Below are 25,048 nucleotides of genomic sequence, written 5' to 3' on the forward strand. Positions count from 1 at the left end.
GTTGTTTGTTGAACTACTTTTATGGCTTTGCAGGTACTTGTTCCCTTTTGAGGAAGGTCTTAGAGCAAAAATCAGTGTGTATGTGAAGTTTCAAAGTCAAGCCCGCACATAAACTTGACTGTTAATGACAGGAAAAGCCATGTAGCTGCTGTTTGTGCTGAAATGGGGGACAGAGGAGCATCTTAGTGCAAATGTATTTCAGACCTCTGTGGTTGTGGTGGGGGTTTCTTCAGCTGGTGTGATATTGGTGCAAAGATTTCCACTGCACAAACAGCTTTTTACCATAGTGTTGTTCACCATCTTAAACTCAGACTGATTTTATTATAATAGAGAGATTTTTTTCATGCTTTTCCTTTTTAAATGACTCATTTCCCTCATGATTTACAAATGCATCTGAAGTTGGCTTTATGTAAGGTTTCACTGAAGTGCTGCTGGCTCTCATATCTTGAGAGAATGATTGTGGTTAGAGAAAACTTCTTCCAGCTAGATTAGAATGTAACATTTTGTTAATAAAGTTTACAGTAGTAATATACAGTCATATTGAATAAAGCTTGTGGTTTAATGGACAATTTCTTTTACTTCTTTTACACTGCCTGTGCTTTAACTCTTTTTAGGATAACACACTATGATCTTTGTTATATAAATGTATCTAAAATTGTATATCATGTTGGCTGAGAGGATATACTGCTCCTCTGATGGTAGCAGCTGTTTGTGCAAAAAGAACCAGAGAATTTTAATAAGTGTGTTGAAAATAATGCTCTTTTACTTGCTTGTTTAGATAGCAAATTCTTCAGAACTGATGTCATTCTGTGCGTGGGTGCAAACAATGAAAGATCCCCAATTGGTGCCTCAATGTATTTCCACCAAGCTGATAAACAATAGCAACCAGAAGTGGTTTTGACTAATATTTATTTGGTTTGGAGTTCCTTTACACTGAAGCAAAGCTGCATGGCATTGTCTTTGGGAAGTTTAAGGACCATGTGGTCTCTTCCTCCCTGCAGTGGATAGTATACTAATATTATGTATTCTCCTCAGAGGTTACTGTATCAGCATGGTGTTATTCCTGTGTAAAACAAAGGAAATTCTTTCTTCAGGCATCTCAAAGTTAGCCTTTCAGCTCTCCAAAAAGAACTTATTGCTACTGTTATATAGGAGGAATTATAATGTTAGTTTTCATAGGTGACAAAGAATATTACCTTTGAAAATCATAATAAAGAAGGTACATGAATTGATTCCTTGGAATTCCTTGGAATTCCTTGGTGTGGAATTAATTTATTCTAACTCCCCCCATTTTCTGATGTTAAATTTAATTTCTTTGGTAGCTCACTAGACGCTTGCCACCCATCAAGGAGGCCAAGCCCAGGCTGCAGAAGCTGTTCCGTGATTTCTGGTTGTATTCGGTGCTGATGGGATTTGCTGTGGAAGGATCAGGTACTCTGCATTCTAAGGGCACAGCATTGCTGCTCACATTTCAACTTCTGATAAATCTAAATACAACTCTGTGTAAACCATTCCCAGTAGCTGGAAGAAAAATTACAGGCATATAGAGACTTCAAAGCAGATAGCTTACATGACAGTTCTCTGGTGGGATTTCTTTAAATCTTTGCAGTTTTATTGTCAGATTCAGCATGGTACAACTTGTACTTATTTTTATTCCTAATAGCCTTAGTTATGAGTTTTAGTAGCCAGATTCCTGAAATGGAAGATAAGACACATGGGGTACAATGGTAATTAAGTAGAAACTTCACCCAAGTGAAGCTTATTAAGTTTGGAACATGGATCATGTGTGTTCAGTGTCTGTGCTTAAGAGCATGAAAAATCTGCCCCAGAAGTAGTGCAAAGCTTGGTAATGCAGGTAACTTTGTGCAACTTGATTTTTTTTTTAATCCTTCATTCCACCTTCCTCTTTCTACTTCTGTTCCAGGTCTTTGGCCAGAAGAATGGTATGAAGGTGTGTGTGAAATTGCCACCAAGTCTCCATTGCTCACATTTCCCAGCAAGGAGCCACTCCGATCTGTTCTGCAGTACAATTCTGCCATGAAGAATGACACCGTGACTTCTGTAGGAATTAATTTCTTCTATTGCCTCCTTCCATAATGTCTGCCAGTGTTAAATGACATGGTACCTGTGATATATTGAAATAGCACACCCCTTCAACCTGCCTCCTATTAGTGAAACGAAGCTATCTTACACTTCTTCTGACATCAGGGTGCATAAGTGACTTGGGGTCAGTTTTATGGAGTGTTAATACAAGTGTTTAGGGGGGTAGCAACACCACCTTGATTAGGTGTAGAAGCCAAGTCTTTGTGGAGATGGAAGCCTCTTAGTGCTTTTTCGTCCATTTTGTACCTGACAAAACTTGCACTGATTAAAAAAAGAAAATCAACAAAGTTTGAAACAGCACATTGAGGCTTTCAGAGGAATGTTATGTTTGTTCTGGTTTGATACTGGTATTCTTCTCTCTCCCTAGAATTTGTAGGATAGGTTTTGCAGGACAGATTTTGCCCAAGGGCTCTTTTTGGCTTATGAAATCTCTTTGGCTCGCAAATAATACAGAAATCTGCACTGGTCCTAGATACATAGTTCTGTGACACCAAAGACTGGCACCAGCCCACGAAGTTTCAGGAGCTGGGCAGTGCTGATGTTGGTCAAACTTGCATGCATTTAGTGTAGAAATTGCATTTCTTCATTGGAATAACTGCATGAAAAGTACCAATTATTTCTGCCAGAAGCTTGATTCCAGATTTAATTCTGTTCTGTATTTGCATTATGACTTGCTGAGTCAGGGGAGTTTGGTCTGAATCTGTAGGCAGAAGCATCCTGCCATATTGTTTGTGAAAGTTGAAATGTTAACCCATAGGTGAATGAATGTTTGAGGACACAAACTAATACAGGACTCCCACTTCAGCTAACTTCATGTATTCATCTCTAGGCTGAATTAAATGAATTACGGAGCACCATCATCAATCTCTTGGATCCTCCTCCAGAGGTGTCAGCGTTGATCAATAAGTTGGATTTTGCCATGTCTACCTATCTCCTTTCTGTTTACCGCCTGGAGTATATGAGGTTTGTGTCTATCTATATTTCGTTTTTTCACTTATGAAACAGAAAAAACCCTAAAACAAAACAATCAGTAAGGGCCTGAAACAAATAAAATCTGAAATAAAAAAAACCTTAAGCAAATAAACAAAATCCCAAACACACCAACTTACAAAACTCTCCTTCCCCAGGGTGCTGCGTTCAACTGACCAAGATCGCTTCCAAGTTATGTTTTGCTATTTTGAAGATAAAGCAATTCAGAAAGACAAATCTGGTAAGATTTACCTGTCTGTGTTTCCTCTCAACTTGAGGTATAAGGCAATTATCTCCAGGCCTGCAAAGCAGAAACAAATCAAGCAGCTATATAACAAAATGAATCATGTTCACCAGAGTGCTGCTGCTTTATTCTTGCCAAGAGCACTGGTTTTGTTTTGAAACAAGTTCAATATTGGCTGAGTAAACATAAACACTTTTTAACTGTTAAGCCTGGTTTATAAAACAAATGTAATTTTGACAATGAAACCTGTCACTTCTCTCCATTCCTCAGGCATGATGCAGTGTGTGATAGCTGTTGCTGATAAGGTGTTTGAAGCTTTCCTGACAATGATGGCTGATAAAGTAGGTTATCTGGAAACTAAAATACTGAATTTGTATAAATGTTCTCATTTCAGTTTATGAAAGTGAGTTTGTTCCTTTAGGAGCTTCATACTTCTCTTTGGCATGTTTTTTAGCCTAAAACTAAGGAGAATGAAGAAGAGCTGGAGAGACATGCTCAGTTCTTGCTGGTAAACTTCAACCACATTCACAAGAGGATCAGGAGAGTTGCAGACAAATACTTATCTGGACTGGTAGACAAGTGAGTATGGATTTCATGTTTCTCTTTTCACAATGACTGTTTAGTGGTTGCTTAGGCACTTGGTTACACTGGTCAAGTGGATTTCTTGGCTGCTACCTTGAAAAATTACATTCAGTGGTATTTTTAGCCTGAGCTCAGAAACCCTTGGTTAAAATCTGTGTCTACTTAGTATTGCCATGGGTGGAGCAAAGCCAAGTGCCCATGATAGAAATGCAGTCTCAGCTCCTGTGCAATAGCTCTCCTCAGCTTTTGGCTCAGGCTGTTGTGAGGCTTTGTGGCTTCTGTTGAGTATGAGCTTGCCTAGGGATGTTTAAAGCTGGCTCTTTGAGCAGCTCCCTTGATAAAATAATGCCCTTCCTCAGCTCTCCATGGTTATTGTATTTCTGAATTCTGTCTTGCTCTAGATTTCCTCACTTGCTGTGGAGTGGAACTGTGCTGAAGACTATGCTAGATATTCTGCAGACATTGTCTCTGTCTCTTAGTGCAGTAAGTGCTTTTCTTTCCTAGAACTTTTTTTTTCCTTTGTTCTGCATTTATTTGATACTTAATTGAGTTTGTAATTTGGTTTTCCTTTTACTAAGATTGATAAAATCTTAATTTTAAATTCTGTGAAGCAAGAATTTTCTTTGCAACCCTATTTCATAAGTAGTAAAACTAGTGCTAAAAAGTTGTCAGATGTGGTTTACAATTGTTGAAATGTCTCATTTGAAATAAAATCTCAGTGGTGTTTTTCTGGTTTGTGGTTTGTTTGATCTTCTGTGAATTATGGTTTTCAGATTGTATTCTCTCCAGTCTGTGTATGTGTATCCATATTTCTTGAATCTGTTACATACTAGAATTTTTGAAGATGAAAATGCTTTATAGAATTTCATTTTAATATGAAATGTTGAGGAAAGTGCTTTGGATTTTTGAAATTATTATTCTAAAAATCAAACTGGAATGCAAACAGTTTCTTTTAGAGATGTTTGAATTGAGAGCAAATGTCAGCAAAAAAAGTTTGGTAATCAAGCTTCTTGTTTGCTACCTGTAGTGTTAATGTCAGGTGTTGATAAATTTTGTCTTACTGAGAGTTGATAAGTGTTTCTTTTTAGGACATTCACAAGGACCAACCATACTATGACATTCCTGATGCTCCCTACAGAATAACAGTCCCTGACACACATGAAGCCAGAGAGGTGGGTGGCCCTCCTTGATTTATCAAAGAATGAAATAATGTCTTGTTTCATAGCCTGGAGATAAATCAGTGAGCTACTCTGAATGGTCATTTTTTAAAAGTCCTTCCCTAGGTAAGATTTTTCTAATAGGATATGACACAGTATTTAAGGTTTTCTGAATTTAACTATTTTACTTGACTTAAAGTGTGGCAGTTCTTTTCTAATCAAGGACACATTCAACTGTTACAGAGAATTTTAACTGTGTCATGTTGCTACAACTGTCTTGCTCCCTATGTTACTTATTACACCCTTAAGACCAGTTCCTCTGGTTAAGTGTCCTGTATTTTACTGATTGTGTTGATCCTTTTTATTCTAGAGTATAGTCAAGGACTTTGCTGCACGCTGTGGGATGATTCTGCAAGAGGCAATGAAATGGGCTCCCTCTGTTACAAAATCTCATCTACAGGTAAGGGGTCTGCTTCTGTGAAAATTTGATTTTTACACATCTTGGACACTGCAAATCTACTGAGGTTTATATTTCCTTCCCTAAAAAAAGAGCCTCAAGGGATTCTATCCTTGTGTGAAAGGACAACTAATTACTTTCCCTTCTTCCATGTAGTCCAAAACACTTCATCTCATAAGGGGTTTTTTTGTCAGAAGTGATTCTTTTAAGAGAAGATCACAGCCTTCAAGCATTTATCTTGATAACTTTATTCATTTTGAATATAGAAGGGGTCTTACTCTTTGTGTAATTAGGAGGACATTCAGAAAATCTTATTGCCAGGGGAACAATGCCCGGAAGGGATGAGTAGAGACTGTCTTTTGTCACACTTGTAATCAAGTTTCCTGTAGTTGGCAGTGATACAGCACTTGTTTATGAGCTGCCTTGTTCTGAGGATAATGAAGTATTCTGGAGTTTGGTTTGGTTTTTTTTTCTAGGAGTACCTAAACAAACACCAGAACTGGGTATCAGGGTTGTCCCAGCACACTGGACTGGCCATGGCTACGGAAAGTGTTTTGCACTTTGCAGGCTACAACAGGCAGAACACCACTCTGGGCGTGAGTATTGTTTGTTCCTTTGTGCACCTGCAGAGAGACCTTGACAAATTACAGGGCTGAGGAGATACCTCGTTGCTGCCTGAAACTTCCTCACAAGGGGCAGCAGAGGGGCAGGCACTGATCTCTCTGGTGACCAATGACAGGGGGCAATGTCATGAAGCTGTGGCAGGGGAGGTTTAAGGCTGAGTATTAGGAAAAGGTTCTTTCATTCAGAGGGTGACTGGGCACAGGCACAGGCTTCCCAGGGAAGTGGTCACAGCACCAAGCCTGACAGAGTTCAAGAGGTGTTTGGACAATGCTTCCAATGGTGTGGTGTGATTGTTGGGTTTGTCCTGTGCGGGGCCAGGAGTTGGGCTTAATGATCCTTGTTGGTCCCTTCCAGCACAGGATATTCTGTGGAAGAAATACACATAGTCCTTGCTTGATTTTGATCTGTCCTGGTGCTGTTGTATGTAACAGTCCTGATACTACTACGATTATAAGCATAAGGAAATGTAAAACATATGTGAAGGAATAAAAAGATAAAGAGACAAATGGTTTGATATGAGCACCTTGTTATGGTCTGGCCGTAGGCAACCCAGCTAACTGAAAGACCAACTTGTGTGAAGAAGGACTACTCCAACTTCATGGCTTCTCTTAACTTGCGCAACCGTTACGCAGGAGAAGTAAGTACAGGGTTGTCCATGAATGGGGGCTGTCCAGAAGCTCTGGCATCACTTCTTGGGATGATGTCCTTCCAACCTATACTGGTGTATGGGTCTGTGTTCCATGAAATATAGTCTATAAATCCCTTCAGGATAAAGAGTATAATTTTCCTAGCTTATTAAACAGATCATTTTAGTGTTAGTCTTGCAGATAAAGCTAAAGATTAGATAAAGCTAAAGATTAGATTGCAGATAAAGCTAAAGATTTGATAAAGTAGTAACAAAAGATGCCTCTGTTTGTGGAGCTCCCTAATCAGCATGTGACCAATACTTAACTGGATTCCTAAAAATACTGTTCTTTGTTGAAAACCCCCCTCAATTTTACAGGTTTCTGGAATGATTCAGTTCTCAAATGCCACAGGACGAACATCTGACCTGAATAAACTTATGGTCAAAGACCTGAATGCTGCTCTTGAATCAAGCAATACTGAATTCTACACCCAGGCCATGTTTAAGATGACTGCACTGCTAATAAGCAGCAAAGGTAATGAAAACCAAATGGAGTTCTGCTTTCTGATGGTGAATGCCAAGAGTAATAAACTACAAAAACTACCCATATACCAACCCAGTATGCACCAACTTGCAGCAAAACTGTGTTTTGAATTTTTTCAATTAAGCTTCTACAGGGGAAAAGCCTCCTTAAACCAAAAGCTATTTATTATTAGGAACTGATTATTACCTATGGTGCATGCCAATTTCAAGCTGATGTGGAAAGCAGTTGTTCTGTTGGAGAAATCTGAGTGAATGTTTGTTTTCAGACTGTGATCCCCAGCTCCTTCATCATCTGTGTTGGGGACCCCTGCGAATGTTCAATGAGCATGGCATGGAAACAGCAATTGCTTGCTGGGAGTGGCTGCTTGCTGCCAAGAATGGAATAGAAGTGCCGGTAGGAAGTGATTTAATTGCTTGTTCTCTGCCCCTGCCAGGGGGAAGAGAGAAGATTTTGGGAGATTCACAGATATTGTGAGTCTGTGTCAAGGATATTTAAATGCACTGTTAATCACTTTAGCCTGCCAGGAAGCCTCTGTTCCTGTGTTGTTGGAAGTCTGAGCACCCCCACGAGGTGGACTGTGGGAAGCAGACCTTTCCCAACAGCATAAATGTTACAGCAAAAGGAACCTGTTAGAATCCCAGCTGTAGAATTTACTTTGCTGATGAGATGCCTGAGCTGTTCATAAATTGACTCTATACTATCACAAACTATAGAATGGTGTTTTGAAATAAAGAGAAATCAGTGTCTCTGCTCATTAATCAACCTTTGGTATCTGGTATTGCACCATTACATAAAAATACAGGCTTGCAAATGTCCTAATCCTGTAACAGGCTAAGCCACTTGTATTTTGTGAGATGGGGATCAATGTAATGGTAATAAAGCAACTCAGCATGGTGTAGTGACAGTCCACACAGCTGAGAAAGCTGCCTCTGGTAATTGCTTTGCTTATGGAGCACCAAGTGCTTCACTTGCTGGAGACAACCATCCATCTGAATTTACTTAGTTGAGTTTACTTGCAGGTTTCAGTGGTTAACTTCTTATGCATCAGTTTCATTTTTTTTCCATTGGGCATTTGGGGAAATGTCTTTGTATCTGGTTGAGGATGAGAGAGAACCACCCTTGGTTGCTCAGCCCTCTTACTACAGAGGATGCTGCTCCTGAGAGCAGGATCAATAAAACTGAATTAGGTGCCATCTTTATATTGTGCTTGATCAGCCAGAGTGTGTTCAGGGGCCAAACCATGTCCTGCAGGTCACGGGAGCCTGGTGTGTGCTTGTCCCTGCTGGGCTCATGTGGGAGGCAGCAACCTTCAGTGGAGCAGGAGGATGGATGGCATGGGCTGATCTAACAGTTCAGTCTCCTCAACAAAATACAGTGCCTGGCTGCTGCTGCCTTCAGTCTTTCTGTTACTAGCTGAGATTCTGGGGGAGTCTCTCTTCCTTTTGTAATGTAGTATGTGAAAGAAACATTTTCTTTCATGTGGAATGTATAGACTTGTCTCTGCCTCTCTGTCAGCACTGCCGTGAATTTTAATTGATGTAGTAGGTTCTTGTGTGTGCTGTGGGGAAAGGTTGTGCTTTCCATGTAAGAAGATGCTCTTGAAACAAGAAGCTCTGTCACCTCCCTTTTTGCAGTTCATGCGGGAAATGGCAGGAGCCTGGCAAATGACAGTGGAGCAGAAAGTTGGGCTGTTTTCTGCAGAGCAGAAAGAAGCAGATCCATTAGCAGCCTCAGAGGAGAGCCAGCCAAGGCCCTGTCCACCAGAGGTGACCCCACATTACATCTGGATAGAGGTGTGTATTTTTTCTGAATGTCCCACCTGTGGCAGTCTGTATTTCCCGTTGCTGTGATTTGGGGAAGGACTGGAGTCCTGTGCTCACAGCCAGGAGAGACACTCTGTTTAGATGGGCATAATCATTGAGGGGGAGAAAGGTGTTTGAAACAGAGAAGTCTAGGGGTGGGGTTTGAAATTCAGAAAGGTCAAAGGAGGCATGGCATGTCTGTCTCTTGTTCTCAGTTTTTGGTGCAGAGGTTTGAAATAGCCAAGTACTGCAGTTCTGACCAGATCGAGATCTTCTCCAGCCTGCTCCAGCGCTCCCTGTCCCTGAACATCGGGGGCGCCAAAGGCAGCTTGAACCGGCACGTGGCAGCCATTGGGCCCCGATTCAAGTGAGTGCTCTTGGGTTTTTCCTTCTGCAATCGCGGAAATAAGAATTAAGGTTATAGGGAGATGGAAGAAAACAGCTAAACACTACATGTTTAGCTTGGCTTCAGGTGCTGAGAATTGCTTTAAAAGCCTGCAGTGATGCAGTCTAAGCTCTGTTTTCAAAGCAGAAGTTGATCACTTCAGCTTGAAAGTACTTTTTTGGTGTTTCAGGAAATTTCATGGGTGATTTCATATAGTGAATAGCCCACATCGTGGATCTGGTAATGAATCTAGTCTTTGCTTCATCAATTATTTTCATCTTTTGTGACTTGAAGGCTTTCACTTTCTGTAGTTCAGCGCTCAGAGCTTTAAAAACAAACTGGCAATAATGTGAACAGTTGCTAAGAGCTCTGAAACAGACACTTCTCAGACTACACTTTAAGCTATAGTTGTGGTTTGCATGGTGGAGTATTGGTCACCATTTTGGGAGAGCCAACATTTCCATTCTCTATTTTGCTTATTAGGTTGCTGACCCTGGGTTTGTCTTTGCTGCATGCTGATGTGGTTCCAAATGCAACTATCCGAAATGTTTTGAGAGAAAAGATTTATTCAACTGCCTTTGATTATTTCAGGTACTCTTTTATTTGAAACAACTCACTGAAAATGTGTTTGTGTTTTTCCTGGACCTTCAGTGATACTTCAAAGCAGCAGCTGGTCTTGTAGTGATTTTTCTTCCTTTCCTTTTTTACCCACTTTAACAGAAACTTGTCTTGTGCTTAAGTATGGTTCATAAATGATGTCAAAGAGGCTTATATATTAGTTTCAGATTTTATGTGTGATTTAAAAAGCAGGAATGTTTCTGTTCTTTTCCCTTTTTTTTTATTTTTAAGTTTATTCAATGCTCAAAATTGTATCTAGATTTCTAAGGTTTAAAGAACTGCTGTTATAGTATGTGTGGCTGGAATACAGTTTCATTGTTTTCAAAATACAGACACATTGAATCTGATTATTTCAACATTTGACACAGGCACAAAAGAAAATTTAATTGATAGGAATGTCTGAATGTGAGGAGGTCACTCAATCCTAATAACTTTCAAATGAATCCAGGAGGCTGACAGACTGCTGCCCTAATTTTCAGTTATAATTGGAAGTTTGTGCTCTTCAGTCAGACATAATAAAGCCATGAGGATAAAATGTAGTGATGTGTGGTCTCATCCTTGTAGATTTCAGTCAGAATAAAAAGTACAACTTGCTTAGGCTGGTGAGGGTTTTTGACTGCTGTGAGTTTTTTTCCCCCCCCCAATGCATTCAATATTACATTATTTGTGTGATTTCTTCAAGTTGTCCTTCAAAGTTCCCTACACAAGGAGAAAAGAGGCTCCGTGAGGATATCAGCATATTGATCAAGTTTTGGACAGCAATGTTCTCAGACAAGAAGTATCTGACTGCCAGCCAACTTGTGCCACCTGGTGAGTTCCTTCAAGTGCTGTTTTGAAAGTGTCTGGTTTCTTTGGATTCTACATCAGGTCTGTGCTCTGTTCTTAGATAATCAAGACACCAGGAGCAACCTGGATATCAATGTTGGGTCTCGGCAACAGGCTACACAAGGATGGATAAATACTTATCCCTTGTCCAGTGGCATGTCAACCATATCTAAGAAATCAGGTATTTTTTTGATAGCAACCAGCTCATTACAGCCAATTTTACAGCATGGTTTATGTTCAGATATTTAAAGTCAATATTTACATTAAACATCAGGCTCATATTCTGGCATGCTATTTAACTACCAGTGCCAAACTCTGAAAATCAAAGGCAGAAAAAGTCTCACTGGTGACAAGTGGGGAAGTTCTGATATCACCTGAGTTTTTTGATAGAATGTTCAATTCTGTTGTGCAGGAGAAATAAGACTGGAAGAGATCAAGTTGTATTGAAATCCTGTAAGGAATTTTTTACTTCATGGAAACATGCCCCTAGTGTTTTTTGGGGACAGCAGAGTGACATTAGATCATGGACTGTATTTTTGGACAGTTTTAAAGCTACGTTCTCCTTCTTTTTATAAGACTCTCATGTTCCTAAAGTGAATGCACTGCTGGCTACAATAATATCTCTGTAGCCTGTTGTACTCCATATATTCAAAGAACACCTGCACGATGAGTGGCTGCAGTGCTGACTTCCTGCTGCCAATCTGATCTAAGTTACAGGTGTCCTGTGGTTATTCAGTTCTTCTGTGTTCATGTTTTCAGCTGTGGACAGTTTAAAAGTACAGTTTCACCTACTGAACAAAAGCCACTGAAAACCTTTTAATCCTTTTCTCCAGGAATGTCCAAGAAGACAAACAGGGGGACGCAGCTGCACAAGTACTACATGAAGCGCAGGACATTACTGCTCTCGTTGCTGGTGAGTCATCAGAAGGATGGGCAAACTGCATGAATTTCTAAGACCCTCTTATTGTTGCAGGATATATAAACTAAAGTATGACATTGGGAGCGTTTTGCTTCTTCCAGAAAACCCTTTATTTTTCCTGTTTCCTTCAGGCTACTGAGATCGAACGCTTGATCACATGGTACAATCCACTGTCTTCCCCTGAGCTGGAGCTGGATCAAACTGGAGAGAGCAGTGTAGCAAACTGGAGATCTAAATACATCAGTCTTAGTGAGAAGCAGTGGAAGGATAATGTGAATCTGGCTTGGAGCATTTCTCCTTATCTTGCTGTGCAGCTGCCTACCAGGTGAGATATTTCAAAAGAAACAACTGATGCAATTACTGCTGCCTTAGAAGTTGAGTGAGTATTTACAGTAAATACTGATAGCACTTGATGCTGGTTGCAGCCTCTTGCATACTGTCACAACTGTTTGAGACCTTTGAAAAGAACTAGATTACTTAATAGACTCATTTGGCTCAGTCACTCATGAAGTCCACCTGCCTTTCCTACCATCTGCTTTTTGCCAGCGCTTAGACAGTGTTTGATTCAGAAGAAATCAGGTTTGTTTTTTAATAGCATTCATTTTGCTACTAAATAGCATAGCATTTAAGCAGTGCTAAAAGTATCTTGGAATGCAGTGTTTTTGCTAGATATTGGTTTGCACTTTACTATTATAGGCGAATTAGCATAGTTGGCTCCAGAAGGGAAAGGAAATTCTTTCCCCCTTACGACAGTGATCGTTTTTGCCAAGTAGAGTTCTGTACACTGCTTGCTGTGGAATTCCAGACAGAATATTTCAGCCAAGAATCCACTAGTGGAAGTGGGCTGAAATACAACTGGTTTATACAAAAGCACTGGATGAGGATCAGTTGTTTCAGAAACCCCTTTCCACAGCATATTGGGGTATGTTATTTCATAGTTGGACTATTTGTTTATTTAGCATATAGTTTTCTGCCTTCTGCTGTTCTCATCTTCACATAAATAGAAGAAGCCATCAAAATTTTCTAATAATGTTATTGTGTTCCTGGTTATACTTAGGTTTAAGAACACTGAAGCTATTGGAACAGAAGTGACCCGTCTGGTCCGGTTGGACCCGGGAGCTGTTAGTGATGTTCCTGAGGCCATAAAGGTACCTGGGAATGTTTTTACTGTTACAGGGCCCTAGGAGGCCCATTTCACTCAGATACATTGGAAAATACAGTCTTGACTTACCACAGTGTATGTTCTAGTGCTACCCATATCTCTGGTAGGAGAGAATAACAGAACAGCTGTGGAAATAGGATGCTGAGAGGAGAATCACGGCAGTGAGAGGAGGTAGCCAGTTAGCTATTTGTACATTTTGCTTCTGGGTATTCTCACTGTGGCTCAAAACTCATCACTTGCACTTCAACCACCATCTCTGTTCCTTTGGCAAAATAAATGAAAAGATCACTGGACCAAGCCATGATGACTGCTGCTGAAGTTATTTCAGGCATATACTTTTCTGTGTATCCAGAGGCCAAGGTCTAGAAGTGAGGAAGACTCATCATGCTGATCTGCAGTAGAGCACTTTAGTCCTGTGAGGGACAGTCTTGTCAGAACTGTGTTCTGTACATCACCTGTAAAATAGATAGCAGGAAAATTGAACTTTTTTTGACCCTTTCAAAATGACTCATCCTTTATTTTTTCTCCCTGTTCAAGAACTCCTGGACTGTGCTTTTAGTAACTTCATTTGGTATTCTGGGAGTTGAGGTGATTCTAACAGCTAGGTTTCCATGGAAAAATATGCATTAGATAAAACAGCCATAGTTTTGTAAAAAAGGAATGTTCCATATTTCACTTGTCCTGCTGGAGGGAGTAGATGACAGCATTACTGTCCGATGTGTGGTACCCACACATCAGTGAGTGTTACAAACCCCTAATGTGTCTGACCTGCTTTTTCAGTACCTGGTCACCTGGCACACCATCGATGCTGATGCACCTGAGCTCAGCCACGTCCTGTGCTGGGCACCCACAGATCCACCAACTGGCCTGTCCTACTTCTCCAGCATGTACCCACCCCATCCTCTGACAGCCCAGTATGGAGTTAAAGTCCTGAGATCTTTCCCTCCGGTAAGAAGAGTTCCAAGAAAGTCTCAACACTCCAGGGGAAGTTATGGCCCTGGTCACTGTGGCCACAAGTTTCATTTTAATGCCATGGAGAGGCATGTGCTAAATGGGCATAGCACACTGCAGAATGTGCACAGAGTGGGATAGAAACATGAAGTTGATTGTCCCATGTAAACCTGGCTCATGCATTTGCAGCTGTGCTGTAAATGACACTAAGCTGAATTCTTCAGACTGCCCTTCTCAAATCATCTCTTTTGCCTCTTCTTTCAATGCAAAGTTGTTTCTTCTAAGGCACAGAAAGCTGTTTTTTAGCACTTGTCAGACTTCTATTAGGACTGTGAAGTACATGATTATTAATTATATTTTTGAAGAGAGTAACTAAACAGATTAATACTTAGATTTGAGAGAGTTGCATACACAGTTTAAAATGAAGAGGCAGTGGGATTTTGTTTATCACCTAACTGAAAGGAGCTTTTCTTTGTGTATGTGACTCATCTTCCCTTCTGACTACTAAACCAAAACAGTAAAACCCTGCCATCCCTTCTCTTTCAGGATGCCATTTTATTCTACATTCCACAGATTGTTCAGGCACTGCGGTATGACAAGGTGAGATTATGAATCAGCTGCATGTGAAGAAAAAAAGATTTTTAATGCAGCTTTTAGATTTAAAGCAGTAAATAAACAAAAATTAAGCTTAATCTAATGCTGCTTATTATTTTGCTATATTTAATACATAGAAGAAAAATTATTGTCTCTAGAGGGTGGCTGGTTTTGGATACATCTCTTCTATGAGCACATAAACTTGAGAAAGGCTATGTAGCTCATCTGTCAGGAAAGAGATTTTGTTATGGGAAACCTAAGGTGAGGACTCTGTTTGAATAGAGCTTTTGGAGGTCTGCATGAGACAACTTCATTAATGAAGTTAAATCATTACCCTTAATCATTTTGCTGTAGAGTTAACCAGAGAAGACATCCAGGGGTGTCTTGTGCTCTATCACACGTATGAAATCAGATCTCAGCCTTATCTTGCAGAAGCCAAAGTAAAGCTAGACAGCCAAGTTCAGAGTTCATTAATGTGAGATCGTTCTACCTGCCAGCGAGGCAGTGAACTCTGGTCAGTGCTTTAGTTTCAGGTGAACATATTCCCATCCCATAGTGTAGGTGACTGACTGTAGTTCTTCTTTGAGAACTCTGCAATGCAGAGCACAAACATCAGACACCTGTCTGTTAATGTCAGTCAAAGACCTCTAGGAATACCTAGAGACTACAAAAGCAGTTGCAGGTAGAGGAAAGGGAATGTGGCTCCTGGAAGGAGTATGATTTTCTTGGACACTTCAACTTCATAAGTGTCTTCTTACTTTCCAGAATTTCAGTGGAACTGTGCCAGCACATGCAGTTCTTGCTGCCAGACTGTACAGTCCCTGTGACACTGTGTAGATTTGTGGTATTACAGGAGCACAAAGTGATGCCAGGCAACACCAGTGTCCCTGCTACACTGTGCTTGGTACACATAGTAGAAGATGCTCTGAGCTCTAAGAGATTTGAAATCCAAAAAGAACAGACAGAAAATGGCCTAGAGGTGGGGAAAGGCTGATTAGAATAACAGAATAGGTCAGTAACAAAGCTGAAAACAATTTAAGATCAGTTTGCCACCTTTTAAAATACACTGTCATTCATGTCTTTTTAGCAAAATGGGAGGGTGCAGAGGTCTTCTTTCCATCCATTTAACACTTTCTGGGTTTGTAGAATAGCTGTTAGAAGCAGTAATACTGTGTCTGAGAGTTGTAGAACTTTGATCCTTACTGGTCTGCCTGTGGTTGCAGATGGGTTACGTTAGGGAATACATCCTGTGGGCAGCTTCCAAATCTCAGCTCTTGGCTCACCAGTTCATCTGGAACATGAAAACCAATATCTACCTGGATGAAGAAGGACATCAAAAAGATCGTGAGTACTTTAAAATATAATCTGACTTGACTCCTTTCCTTTTCCCAGTCCAGTCTAAATCTTCCTCTTGCTGCTTGCTTGTCAGGAAGAATCCTTTTAGCTGGGAAATTCTCTTTTACTTGAAGAGGTAGGGCCCATTCTGCATCAGTGCCTGATAGTCTATCAAGAGAGACAGGGTGCTGGTTCCCTCAGTACCTTTTTCTGAATACTATCCAAAGGTGCTGATCTCCATCAGTCATATCATTTTACTTTCTGAAATAAGCTTCTGACACAGTTGCTTCCTTTTTTTCACATGCAGCTGACATTGGGGAACTTCTGGAGCAGTTAGTGGAGGAGATAACTGGCTCATTGTCTGGCCCAGCCAAGGAGTTCTACCAACGGGAGTTTGATTTCTTTAATAAAATCACCAATGTTTCAGCCATTATCAAGTAAGAATTGTACTTCAGAAATTGTGCTCAGTTTGTATAAGTTTGAAACAAACTTGAGGCTACTGTGTAGAGTAATATATAATATGCAGATAATTAAAAGGTAATTCATCTTTCTAGGCCATTTCCTAAAGGAGATGAAAGAAAAAAAGCTTGTTTGAGTGCTCTGTCTGAGGTGAAAGTGCAGCCCGGTAAGATGTGATTTAGTCATATAAAATTGTGGGCTTTTACATTCAACATGATTATTTATTTTCTGCAAGCAGATCTTGAAATCCCTACAAGTGGCAGTTTGTAGAGATTTCAGTTTTGGTGCTGGTGTATGTTCTTATTTGATTATTTCTTTCTTGAAAAAAAATCAAATATTTTTGTTTATCCAATAATTTCTATATAGTGCATCAAAACTTACCCAAAAGCAAGTTAGGTAATACATATAGTGGATAAAAGTAGAAGTGTGTGTCTGAAGAGGAAGGATAAATAAACTCTTTTGCTTTCTATCACCTTCTTTTTTAAAAAGATGTGGTGGTTTTGAGAAGTTTTGTTATTTCAAGAATGAAGCATGTTCCTTTAATTCTCCCCTTTCTCCCATCAGGCATTCCTTTGAAATGTCATTATCTGAGGGTACTCTCAAATCTTGAACATAAATTTTCCCAGCCTGAATCTTCTCTTTAAAATGGAGTTTAATGAAAGCTTTTCCTGACCTCTAACAGGTCTCAGACCTTGTACCATGTGTTGGTGGCTGAGGGCACTGCCCACTGGGGCTGCTGCCACAGCTAATTCAGGACTGCTGCAAGAGATGTCCTCTCTGGACCTTTCTGTGGTACAGGTTCTGCAGTATTAGCTCAAAACTGTCAGGTTCTGGGAATCTCTCTCTAATGCAAAGGATACCACATCCTTCATGGCTCACAGACTGTAATCTCCAGTTTCTGTCTAACATTAATTCAAAACTATGTACTGAAGTTGTAAGCACTGCCATCAGTTATTGTCCAACTTGCATTGTCTCACCGTGGATTTGTTCTCAGCTGTCTGCTGTTTTGCAGGCTGTTACTTGCCCAGCAATCCTGAAGCAATTGTTCTGGATATTGATTACAAATCAGGAACTCCTATGCAGAGGTACCATGCTCTTGTTTTATTTATATATATATATATGTGTGTATATATATATATATGTATATATATATGTGTGTATATATATATGTATATATATATATATATATATATATATATGCTTGTTAAGTTAATTAATGATATTCAAGTATTTTTCTATAAATATTTGTTTGGCTAGTTGCACTCATCATCATCATCTTTGTTTCTTCTGTATTTTAGTGCAGCAAAAGCACCTTATCTGGCCAAATTCAAAGTGAAACGATGCGGAGTCAGTGAGCTTGAAAAAGAAGGTGAATAACTGCAATTTAATCACTGATATTACTAATTAATAGTCAGCAATGCCTTTAAATCTGCCTGCTTTTAGTGACCTGTACCACTGCAGAAAAAGTATTTCTGTGTTGAACTTTATCTGCCATGATTCAGCTGAGAAATTAAACTGGATTAAAGGAAGAGAGAAGAAAATGCTGAAAACTTAATTTTTTTTTTTAAGTTCCAAGAAGCAAGCCACATAGAGCTCTTGAAGAAATTATAACAGTTACTTTAGACTAAAATAGAAATCACTGGCCTTTTCTGGGTTTTTAGACAGTAGCAAAATCCAGGTTTTGGCAGATTTTCTCTCACAAGACGTTTTGTGGGAGTCTCCAGCTGTCTAGCTCAACGCAGTGCAGGCACTTATTAGATAAATCACAAACACTGGTTTGAGATGTTCTAATTCCACTAGACAAAGGGAACTATCTTATGATAGTTACCTTGTAAAGCAGAAATATCTGTGGTGCACCTGCAGTGGAATGCTGTGGGTTTGAGTGCAGAGGGCTTGTCATGACAGAAAGTTACTACTTCAAGTGCATGTCTGGGTTTTGCTTGGTTCTCTTGTTGCAGGTCTGCGCTGTCGCTCTGACTCCATCGATGAGAGTGAAGAAGAGGATGAGGACAGTCAGAAGGTCTGCTGGCAGGCTGCAATCTTTAAAGTGGGCGATGACTGCAGACAGGTACAAAGCTGTTGGGCTTTGCACTTAGAGGAGGCAGATTTTTAGGTGATAATACATAAGAAGGAAATAATTTTAATATAGAAGTATTTTCCTTTGGAACTTTGGTAATCAGTTATGGACTGATAGGGACGACTGTGTGGTACCACTAGAGAAATTCTGGTTTGGAAATAAAGGTCATTCTGTCAAGACAGGTTTACCAAACCTTAAAAATTTTTTTACAGAATTTATTTTTCAGTTGAGCTATTGGTAATATAGCTTTAGTTCCTAAGGTGGGATCTTGTACATTGAAGTTTGATTGATTAAGAGGGAATGCTGGTTATTATCCCTGGAGTTATTAATAGCCCTTTTATGAAAGGGTGATAGGCAGTTCATTCTTAGGTCAGCAGTTAAATCATCAATGTTGCTTGCTGCCCATTCACACAGCATTTATCAGTTCCCTTTTTGATTTCCCCCCTAGTACATACACAAGCACACATCTGCACACCTGCTTAACTTAATGTGCACTTCAGAGTTCTGCAGAGCATGTTTATAATCCAGTTTATGACCTGTAACACCTGTAATGTTTGTGCAATTTTTTTCTTGTCTGACAGGACATGCTAGCTTTACAAATCATCGATCTCTTCAAGAACATATTTCAGCTGGTAGGCCTGGATCTTTTTGTGTTTCCATATAGAGTGGTGGCCACAGCTCCTGGGGTAAGTGAGCAATTAACTGTAGTGCTGTAAAAAATTCAAAAATACTTTCTTCCAGCACACATAACAATTCCATTCTACAAGGAAGTACTGCTCACATCACTTATGCCAAATATTTGGAGTACCAGCAATAGAAAGAGTCTTTCCTCTCCTGCTTCCTGCTTTTCTAAAGCTTTTGGCTCTGAAAGTCTGCTGCTTGCAAATGTTTGGTTTGATTTCTGGGACTACGTTGTGCAAAGCAGTGGAAAGTCACAGAATTTGTCTTAGTTGCATGGAAATCCTAAAAGAGAGGATATACTTTTTTCAAATTAATAAGCTAGAAAATTTGTATTTGATGATCTATAGGCTTCCCCACATTTCCCAGAGAACCTGTATGACTGCCAAGAGCCATGAACAAAATATATTTGGGAGCATGCTTTACAAAGCTGTTTCTCTTCTTCCCCTCCAGTGTGGTGTTATTGAGTGCATTCCTGACTGCACATCCCGTGACCAGCTGGGCAGGCAGACAGACTTTGGGATGTATGATTATTTTACAAGGCAATATGGAGATGAGTCTACCCTTGCATTCCAGAAGGTAAAATATCAGTGGGCAAGCATAGCAAAATATCAACTGAGAAACATTCTACCTATAAGAAGTAATGACAAATAATTACATAATGACTACTATAATGCTGTATCTAGTTCCTGATGCTGATAATGCTAATAATAATCCATTTTTAGCTATTAGTGAGTTGGCTAAAGAAGTAATTGCAGCTATAGACGTATGGAGAATGTCACTGGACATTGCTTCAAACTAATCATGAATGGAAGAAAAAAACTTTTTTTGTCTGTCTCATCTCCTGATGGAGAGTTATTAAATTCTGTCAGTTGTTCTGATTTGTTTTCACTTGTTGTTTGCACAGGCCCGCTATAATTTCATCCGCAGTATGGCTGCCTATAGTCTGCTCCTGTTCCTGCTCCAGATTAAAGACAGGCACAATGGCAACATCATGCTGGACAAACAGGGACACATCATTCATATTGGTCAGTCATATGCACCTCTGAATGTCAGTTATTACCTTTGCTTTCTGCTCTGAAGTATTGCTGATAACAGACAATAAGCTATTTCCCCTTTGAGATCCTGTATGCTGGTTTCACTGTTTGTAAACATACATGGAAGGTTTTCATGCCTTCGTGCCTAGTGTTGTGTGTTTGTGTTGGCTGCTTCTGTTAATTTAGCTCTGTAAAGTTTTGTCAGGTTCCGGAAAGTATATACACACAGATGTATGACATGGCAAAGCATATACACACAGATGGATGACACATGTTTGTGTACTCATGCATGGATACGTGTGTGCATGTGTGTAATTATAGAAATGTGTCTTTGGATTCCTTTCATCACTGCAAGGGTATGAATTAAACTTGACAAGTAAATTTATATAGTTGTGTGAGGCTGTAACCTCTGCTTTAGCTTTGTTCTTCTGGAACTGCACCAATATTTCAGCAGTTTATTTGATATCACCATTCTTACATCTGTTCTCATGTCATGTTGATGATGCTTTTGTTGGTATTCTTACACTTCACCAAAGCTTTTTTCCAGTTGGAGTTAAAAAGTTTACATTAATACAAGCAATCCACATCTCTTGCTTCTGTCAGCTTTAACAGTGCACAATTAACCAACAAAGCTTATGAGGCAGTTTATCTTTTGTGCACAGATTTTGGATTCATGTTTGAAAGCTCACCTGGTGGAAACCTGGGCTGGGAGCCTGACATTAAACTGACTGATGAGATGGTGATGATAATGGGAGGGAAAATGGAGGCAACGCCATTCAAATGGTTTATGGAGATGTGTGTCAGAGGCTATCTGGCAGTCAGGTAAGGTGTTCTTAGCTGCTCAGAGTGGAAGTTCTTGCATGCCCAAAGCCAGATGAGAAGATAAATAATAACAAATGTTGACTTGTAGGGAGTCTGAACCTGGTAGTCTTGCAAACTTTGAAACAATGTAATAATCCTGCTATTTTACAGGTTATCGTTGTGGTATTTTATTTTTGTCCTTATGTAATATTTTAAAATTTTATATATTCAATATATAAATGTGATGTTTCACACATTTCCTCACACAATTTAGTGCACTGTTAATACAATTAGAAACTATTGTCTTGGAATCAAGTTCATTTTGGTTCCTTGAGGGGAAACAGTCTGGACAAAGTTCTTGTGGCAAAGCAAATGTGTGTCACTGAAGTAGCAGAGTAATAGCCTGGTAGATAATAAATGTTCTGAGCAAGAGGACAGGAAGGAGAAGGGAAAGTGGGCTGATGTAGCAAAGAATTACCCAGAGTAATTAAGATTAAAAGGTAGTATGTTCCTGTGTGGTGTTGCTGGTTTCAGCCTTTTATGCTGTTTTGGTGCACTGCTTCACCTTTCTGATGCCAAAGAAATATTGTTTGCTAAAGCATTACTTTGCATAATCCTTCTTGAGACTTCATCTTGCAGCATTCTGAGTATCTGACAGTCCAGCATAAAGGAGTGACATTTAATTAAAGTGACAGATTGTAAGCAATGGTGTAGCTTCACCAGCAAATGTAAGAGGATTATCTGTGTTGATTTAATTACAGAAAAAGGTGGGATCCAGCTCATTGAACTCCTCGGCCTGTGTGCTTTAACTGCTAAGGCTGCAGGAGTTTGAATGCTCTGACGTTTTTGTCCTCTTTCTCTAGGCCTTACATGGATGCTGTGGTCTCACTGGTTACCCTGATGTTGGATACAGGGCTGCCCTGTTTCCGAGGGCAGACAATCAAGCTGTTGAAGTAAGTCAGCAATAAGTGTGAACTGGAAAATGTTTTTTATTAGAATATTATGTCATTTGTACCAAGTGGTTTCACAAGAAGTAGCTACTTGCAGGAAGTGAAATTACACCTGGCTGAGCTTGTGCAGAGACACATTTGTACCATGTTCAAAGGAAACCTCACTAATTTTCTCTTATTTGATTGTGATTTTCTGCATATAGACACAGATTCAGCCCCAACATGACTGAAAGGGAGGCTGCAACTTTCATCATCAAGATCATCCAGAATTGTTTCCTCAGCAACAGGTTTGGCTTCTATGCATGTTTTCTCCCTCTGGCTAAAGGAAGGCCATCAGGCTTTGAGCAGAGCTGAAAAGTAGAGTTTTATCAGTCAGATGCCAAAAATTTTTGAGTCGTTGCTAGTGCAGGGCAGCACTTTGTTTCTGAATGTGCTGCATCTCCTCTGTTTTGTGCTGGGAAGGAAGACTTAAGTCCAGGATGGTCAAATAGCAAGGCTGGTTAGACTAAAGAATAAATGTAGTAGTTAAACATCTTAAGCACATGTTTTATTATGCTAGATAATACAGACTGTGTGGGCTATATTGGAGAGTCTGTTACAAACTCTTGTGTTGTTCCATATGGGGTCAGCTTGAGACCAGTGCCACTCACTGGCTCCGATCCAGCCCACTAGAATGGAGGTGCAGGTGCTCCCTAGTGCCCCTGCTCAGAATCTCAGATTAATAATGGGGGGTGAAGGCAGTGACACTGCTGTGTGAATGGCCAGAACCAGCTTAGTTCTGACAAGCTTGAGCTTTTCTACCTGTGGCATGGTTAATCTGTGACCTGAATAAGCTCTACCCATGGATAATTGAGTTATCTCTCACAGGCTGAGATTTGTTTGCTCAGTCACTCATCAGAGATGCTGCTGTTAATGCTGTGATTTCCTCTGCACTTTTTTTTTCATTATTAGCATTCTCCTTAATTAAGATGACTTCTATTTCCATATAATCCTGTCTCCATGCAGCCCTGATGATCTTGATTCATTCATTATGCATTTCCTTCTCCTAAAACAAACTGCAAATGCCATGTGATGTGCTTGTGGCTTATTCAAACACAGGATTCGAGCTGCTGATGCTGTTGCCATGCTGGGAAGTGTGGAAATACTTTTTAAAACTAGTTTAAACAAGAGCAGGATGTTTTGTGCTGTCCATAACAGTAACTGGGCCTTCACAATGCCTTCAAAGGATGGAGGACTAGTTTTGATTAGCAGCTGATTTCCTTCACCCATGTTTTGTCTCTGTGAGATCCTGATGAATGTTTCTTGACAATGGGTGCAGTGTTTTTTTAAACTTTTCCTTACCTCTGGTTTGCTTTTTTTCTCTAGGAGTAGAACATATGACATGATCCAGTACTACCAGAATGACATCCCCTACTAGACACTAGAGATCCACTGCTGAAGTGAAACGTGCAACCCCGTGCCCTCACTCCAAACTTGTGACAAACAGGAGATGCTCGTCACACCTCGCTATCTTCCACCCTCTGTGTATGTGTGTGTACGTGTTGGGTACGTGTTTCCTGAGCACTGCAACAATCAGTTCTGATCCATTCCTTTCTCTATACCAGGTTATATATATTTCTGTTTTTCCCTGGATTTTTGGAGTTGGGTTGCAATCACAATAAAAATTGTATTACAGTTGTGAATGTGTGAAAGTGGTAAAGCTTGAGGAGTTTGATAATTTTTCATGCAATGCAAGGATTTTGTAATGTCTTTAAAAAGTAAATTAAACCCTTTCCTGCACAATCGCACAAAATGCCATGGAAGGGAAGGGTATGGATTTCTCTTTGGAAACAGAAATGTTAACTTGTTCCAATTTTACTGTAGAAAAAGCTCGATAATCATCCAAGGTGGTGATGTCTGTGTAGCTGTGTTCATATTTTGCACTGTACATGGTCCCTGCTACATGGTCAGTATTTCATATGTACATGAAGAATGTATTTTTTCCTTTTGTGTGTTTTAAAAAGAGACTCTACTGAAGATATATTTAATCTATAAAATATAATAAAATACCTTAGACTTCGTGTCTGTTGCAAATATTTTGTCCTTTGCTGTTTTTAGTGTATGTACATCACTCTGCACATTTGTGTACTGTTCATTATATTACGCCCTTTCTTTCTAATAGAGAAATCTAATTTCTTCTTCAGCTGCTTGTCCATCTCAAGTGACATTTTTTATTCATAAAATAAATGTTTGGTGCAAGAGCTGGAATATAGGACCAAGGTAAAGCTCCACAGCGTTGCTGACTGAGGGCCTCTATCCTGGGCTGGGACATAGGTCTTTCGGGGTTTTTTCCCTATCTACATGCTTGTCCTGCTACATGGGCTCTTCAACGCAGGGGCTGTTCCCTCTTTAGGGGATTTTTTTTTTCTCTCTTTAGGGGATTTTTCCCTTTTGGGTGCTTTTCCCTAGTGTCCAAATCGTGCCCTCCGGGAAGGAAGGGAGTGCCCGGCCTGGGCAGATCCCCGGGGCGCCCCCTGGCGGCCCCCGCCGCTGCGCGAGCGTGAGCACCGGCGCGAGGGGCCGGACTCGGCCCTGAGGGACAGCCAGCCCTGAAGGGTACCCGGCCCTGAGGGACAGCCAGCCCTGAAGGGTACCCGGCCCTGAGGGACACCCCGCCCTGAGGGACAGCCAGCCCTGAAGGGTACCCGGCCCTGAGGGACACCCCGCCCTGAGGGACACCCCGCCCTGAGGGACAGCCAGCCCTGAGGGGTACCGGGTCCTGAGGGACACCCCCCCCGGGAGACACTCCGCCATGAAGGACGCCCAGCCCTGAGGGGCACTCCGCCTGAGGGACAGCCAGCCCTGAGGGGCACTCCGCCTGAGGGACAGCCAGCCCTGAGGGATACCCGGCCCTGAGGGGCACCCGGCCCTGAGGGGCACCCAGCCCTGAGGGGCGAGGGCGACACAGGGTATGGCCCCGAGAGCTGAGGGGGACACAGCCTCCAGGGGTGAAAGGATGGAGGCGTCGCGAGGGAGAACGAGCCCTGAGGGCTGAAGAGGACGCCACACATGGTCCCGAAGCATAAAGGGTGAGCGGGTCACGGGTCAGCGCCCCGAGGCGGGCTCAGCGCTGAGGGGCGGTGGTATCGTGAGGGAGACCCAGCCCTGAGG

General features: G+C 40.7%; 1 protein-coding gene across 2 annotated transcripts in view; it reads left to right on the top strand.

The window, feature by feature from the left end:
* PI4KA (phosphatidylinositol 4-kinase alpha) overlaps positions 1 to 23,971 on the top strand; it is a 54,463-nt gene extending 30,492 nt beyond the window's left edge. For both annotated transcript variants that reach the window (XM_059863813.1, XM_059863814.1), the window contains exons 20-55: positions 1,323 to 1,431; positions 1,925 to 2,061; positions 2,933 to 3,066; positions 3,231 to 3,313; positions 3,587 to 3,657; positions 3,771 to 3,895; positions 4,300 to 4,381; positions 4,987 to 5,070; positions 5,426 to 5,515; positions 5,989 to 6,108; positions 6,681 to 6,773; positions 7,140 to 7,296; positions 7,571 to 7,698; positions 8,940 to 9,098; positions 9,323 to 9,474; positions 9,976 to 10,083; positions 10,793 to 10,920; positions 10,997 to 11,116; positions 11,769 to 11,848; positions 11,986 to 12,179; positions 12,912 to 13,002; positions 13,797 to 13,964; positions 14,514 to 14,567; positions 15,785 to 15,905; positions 16,204 to 16,333; positions 16,451 to 16,521; positions 17,368 to 17,440; positions 17,654 to 17,724; positions 18,314 to 18,423; positions 19,014 to 19,118; positions 19,564 to 19,689; positions 20,018 to 20,138; positions 20,810 to 20,969; positions 21,812 to 21,901; positions 22,102 to 22,185; positions 23,264 to 23,971. In XM_059863813.1, coding sequence (XP_059719796.1) covers positions 1,323 to 1,431; positions 1,925 to 2,061; positions 2,933 to 3,066; positions 3,231 to 3,313; positions 3,587 to 3,657; positions 3,771 to 3,895; positions 4,300 to 4,381; positions 4,987 to 5,070; positions 5,426 to 5,515; positions 5,989 to 6,108; positions 6,681 to 6,773; positions 7,140 to 7,296; positions 7,571 to 7,698; positions 8,940 to 9,098; positions 9,323 to 9,474; positions 9,976 to 10,083; positions 10,793 to 10,920; positions 10,997 to 11,116; positions 11,769 to 11,848; positions 11,986 to 12,179; positions 12,912 to 13,002; positions 13,797 to 13,964; positions 14,514 to 14,567; positions 15,785 to 15,905; positions 16,204 to 16,333; positions 16,451 to 16,521; positions 17,368 to 17,440; positions 17,654 to 17,724; positions 18,314 to 18,423; positions 19,014 to 19,118; positions 19,564 to 19,689; positions 20,018 to 20,138; positions 20,810 to 20,969; positions 21,812 to 21,901; positions 22,102 to 22,185; positions 23,264 to 23,315 — 3,981 coding nt within the window. In that variant the 3' untranslated portion in view covers positions 23,316 to 23,971. The remainder of the gene's footprint in view (positions 1 to 1,322; positions 1,432 to 1,924; positions 2,062 to 2,932; positions 3,067 to 3,230; positions 3,314 to 3,586; positions 3,658 to 3,770; positions 3,896 to 4,299; positions 4,382 to 4,986; positions 5,071 to 5,425; positions 5,516 to 5,988; positions 6,109 to 6,680; positions 6,774 to 7,139; positions 7,297 to 7,570; positions 7,699 to 8,939; positions 9,099 to 9,322; positions 9,475 to 9,975; positions 10,084 to 10,792; positions 10,921 to 10,996; positions 11,117 to 11,768; positions 11,849 to 11,985; positions 12,180 to 12,911; positions 13,003 to 13,796; positions 13,965 to 14,513; positions 14,568 to 15,784; positions 15,906 to 16,203; positions 16,334 to 16,450; positions 16,522 to 17,367; positions 17,441 to 17,653; positions 17,725 to 18,313; positions 18,424 to 19,013; positions 19,119 to 19,563; positions 19,690 to 20,017; positions 20,139 to 20,809; positions 20,970 to 21,811; positions 21,902 to 22,101; positions 22,186 to 23,263) is intronic.
* Positions 23,972 to 25,048: the final 1,077 nt, after the last annotated feature.

The sequence above is a fragment of the Haemorhous mexicanus genome, chromosome 19, assembly GCF_027477595.1.
Source record: "Haemorhous mexicanus isolate bHaeMex1 chromosome 19, bHaeMex1.pri, whole genome shotgun sequence".
NCBI classification, from domain to species: Eukaryota; Metazoa; Chordata; class Aves; order Passeriformes; family Fringillidae; genus Haemorhous; species Haemorhous mexicanus.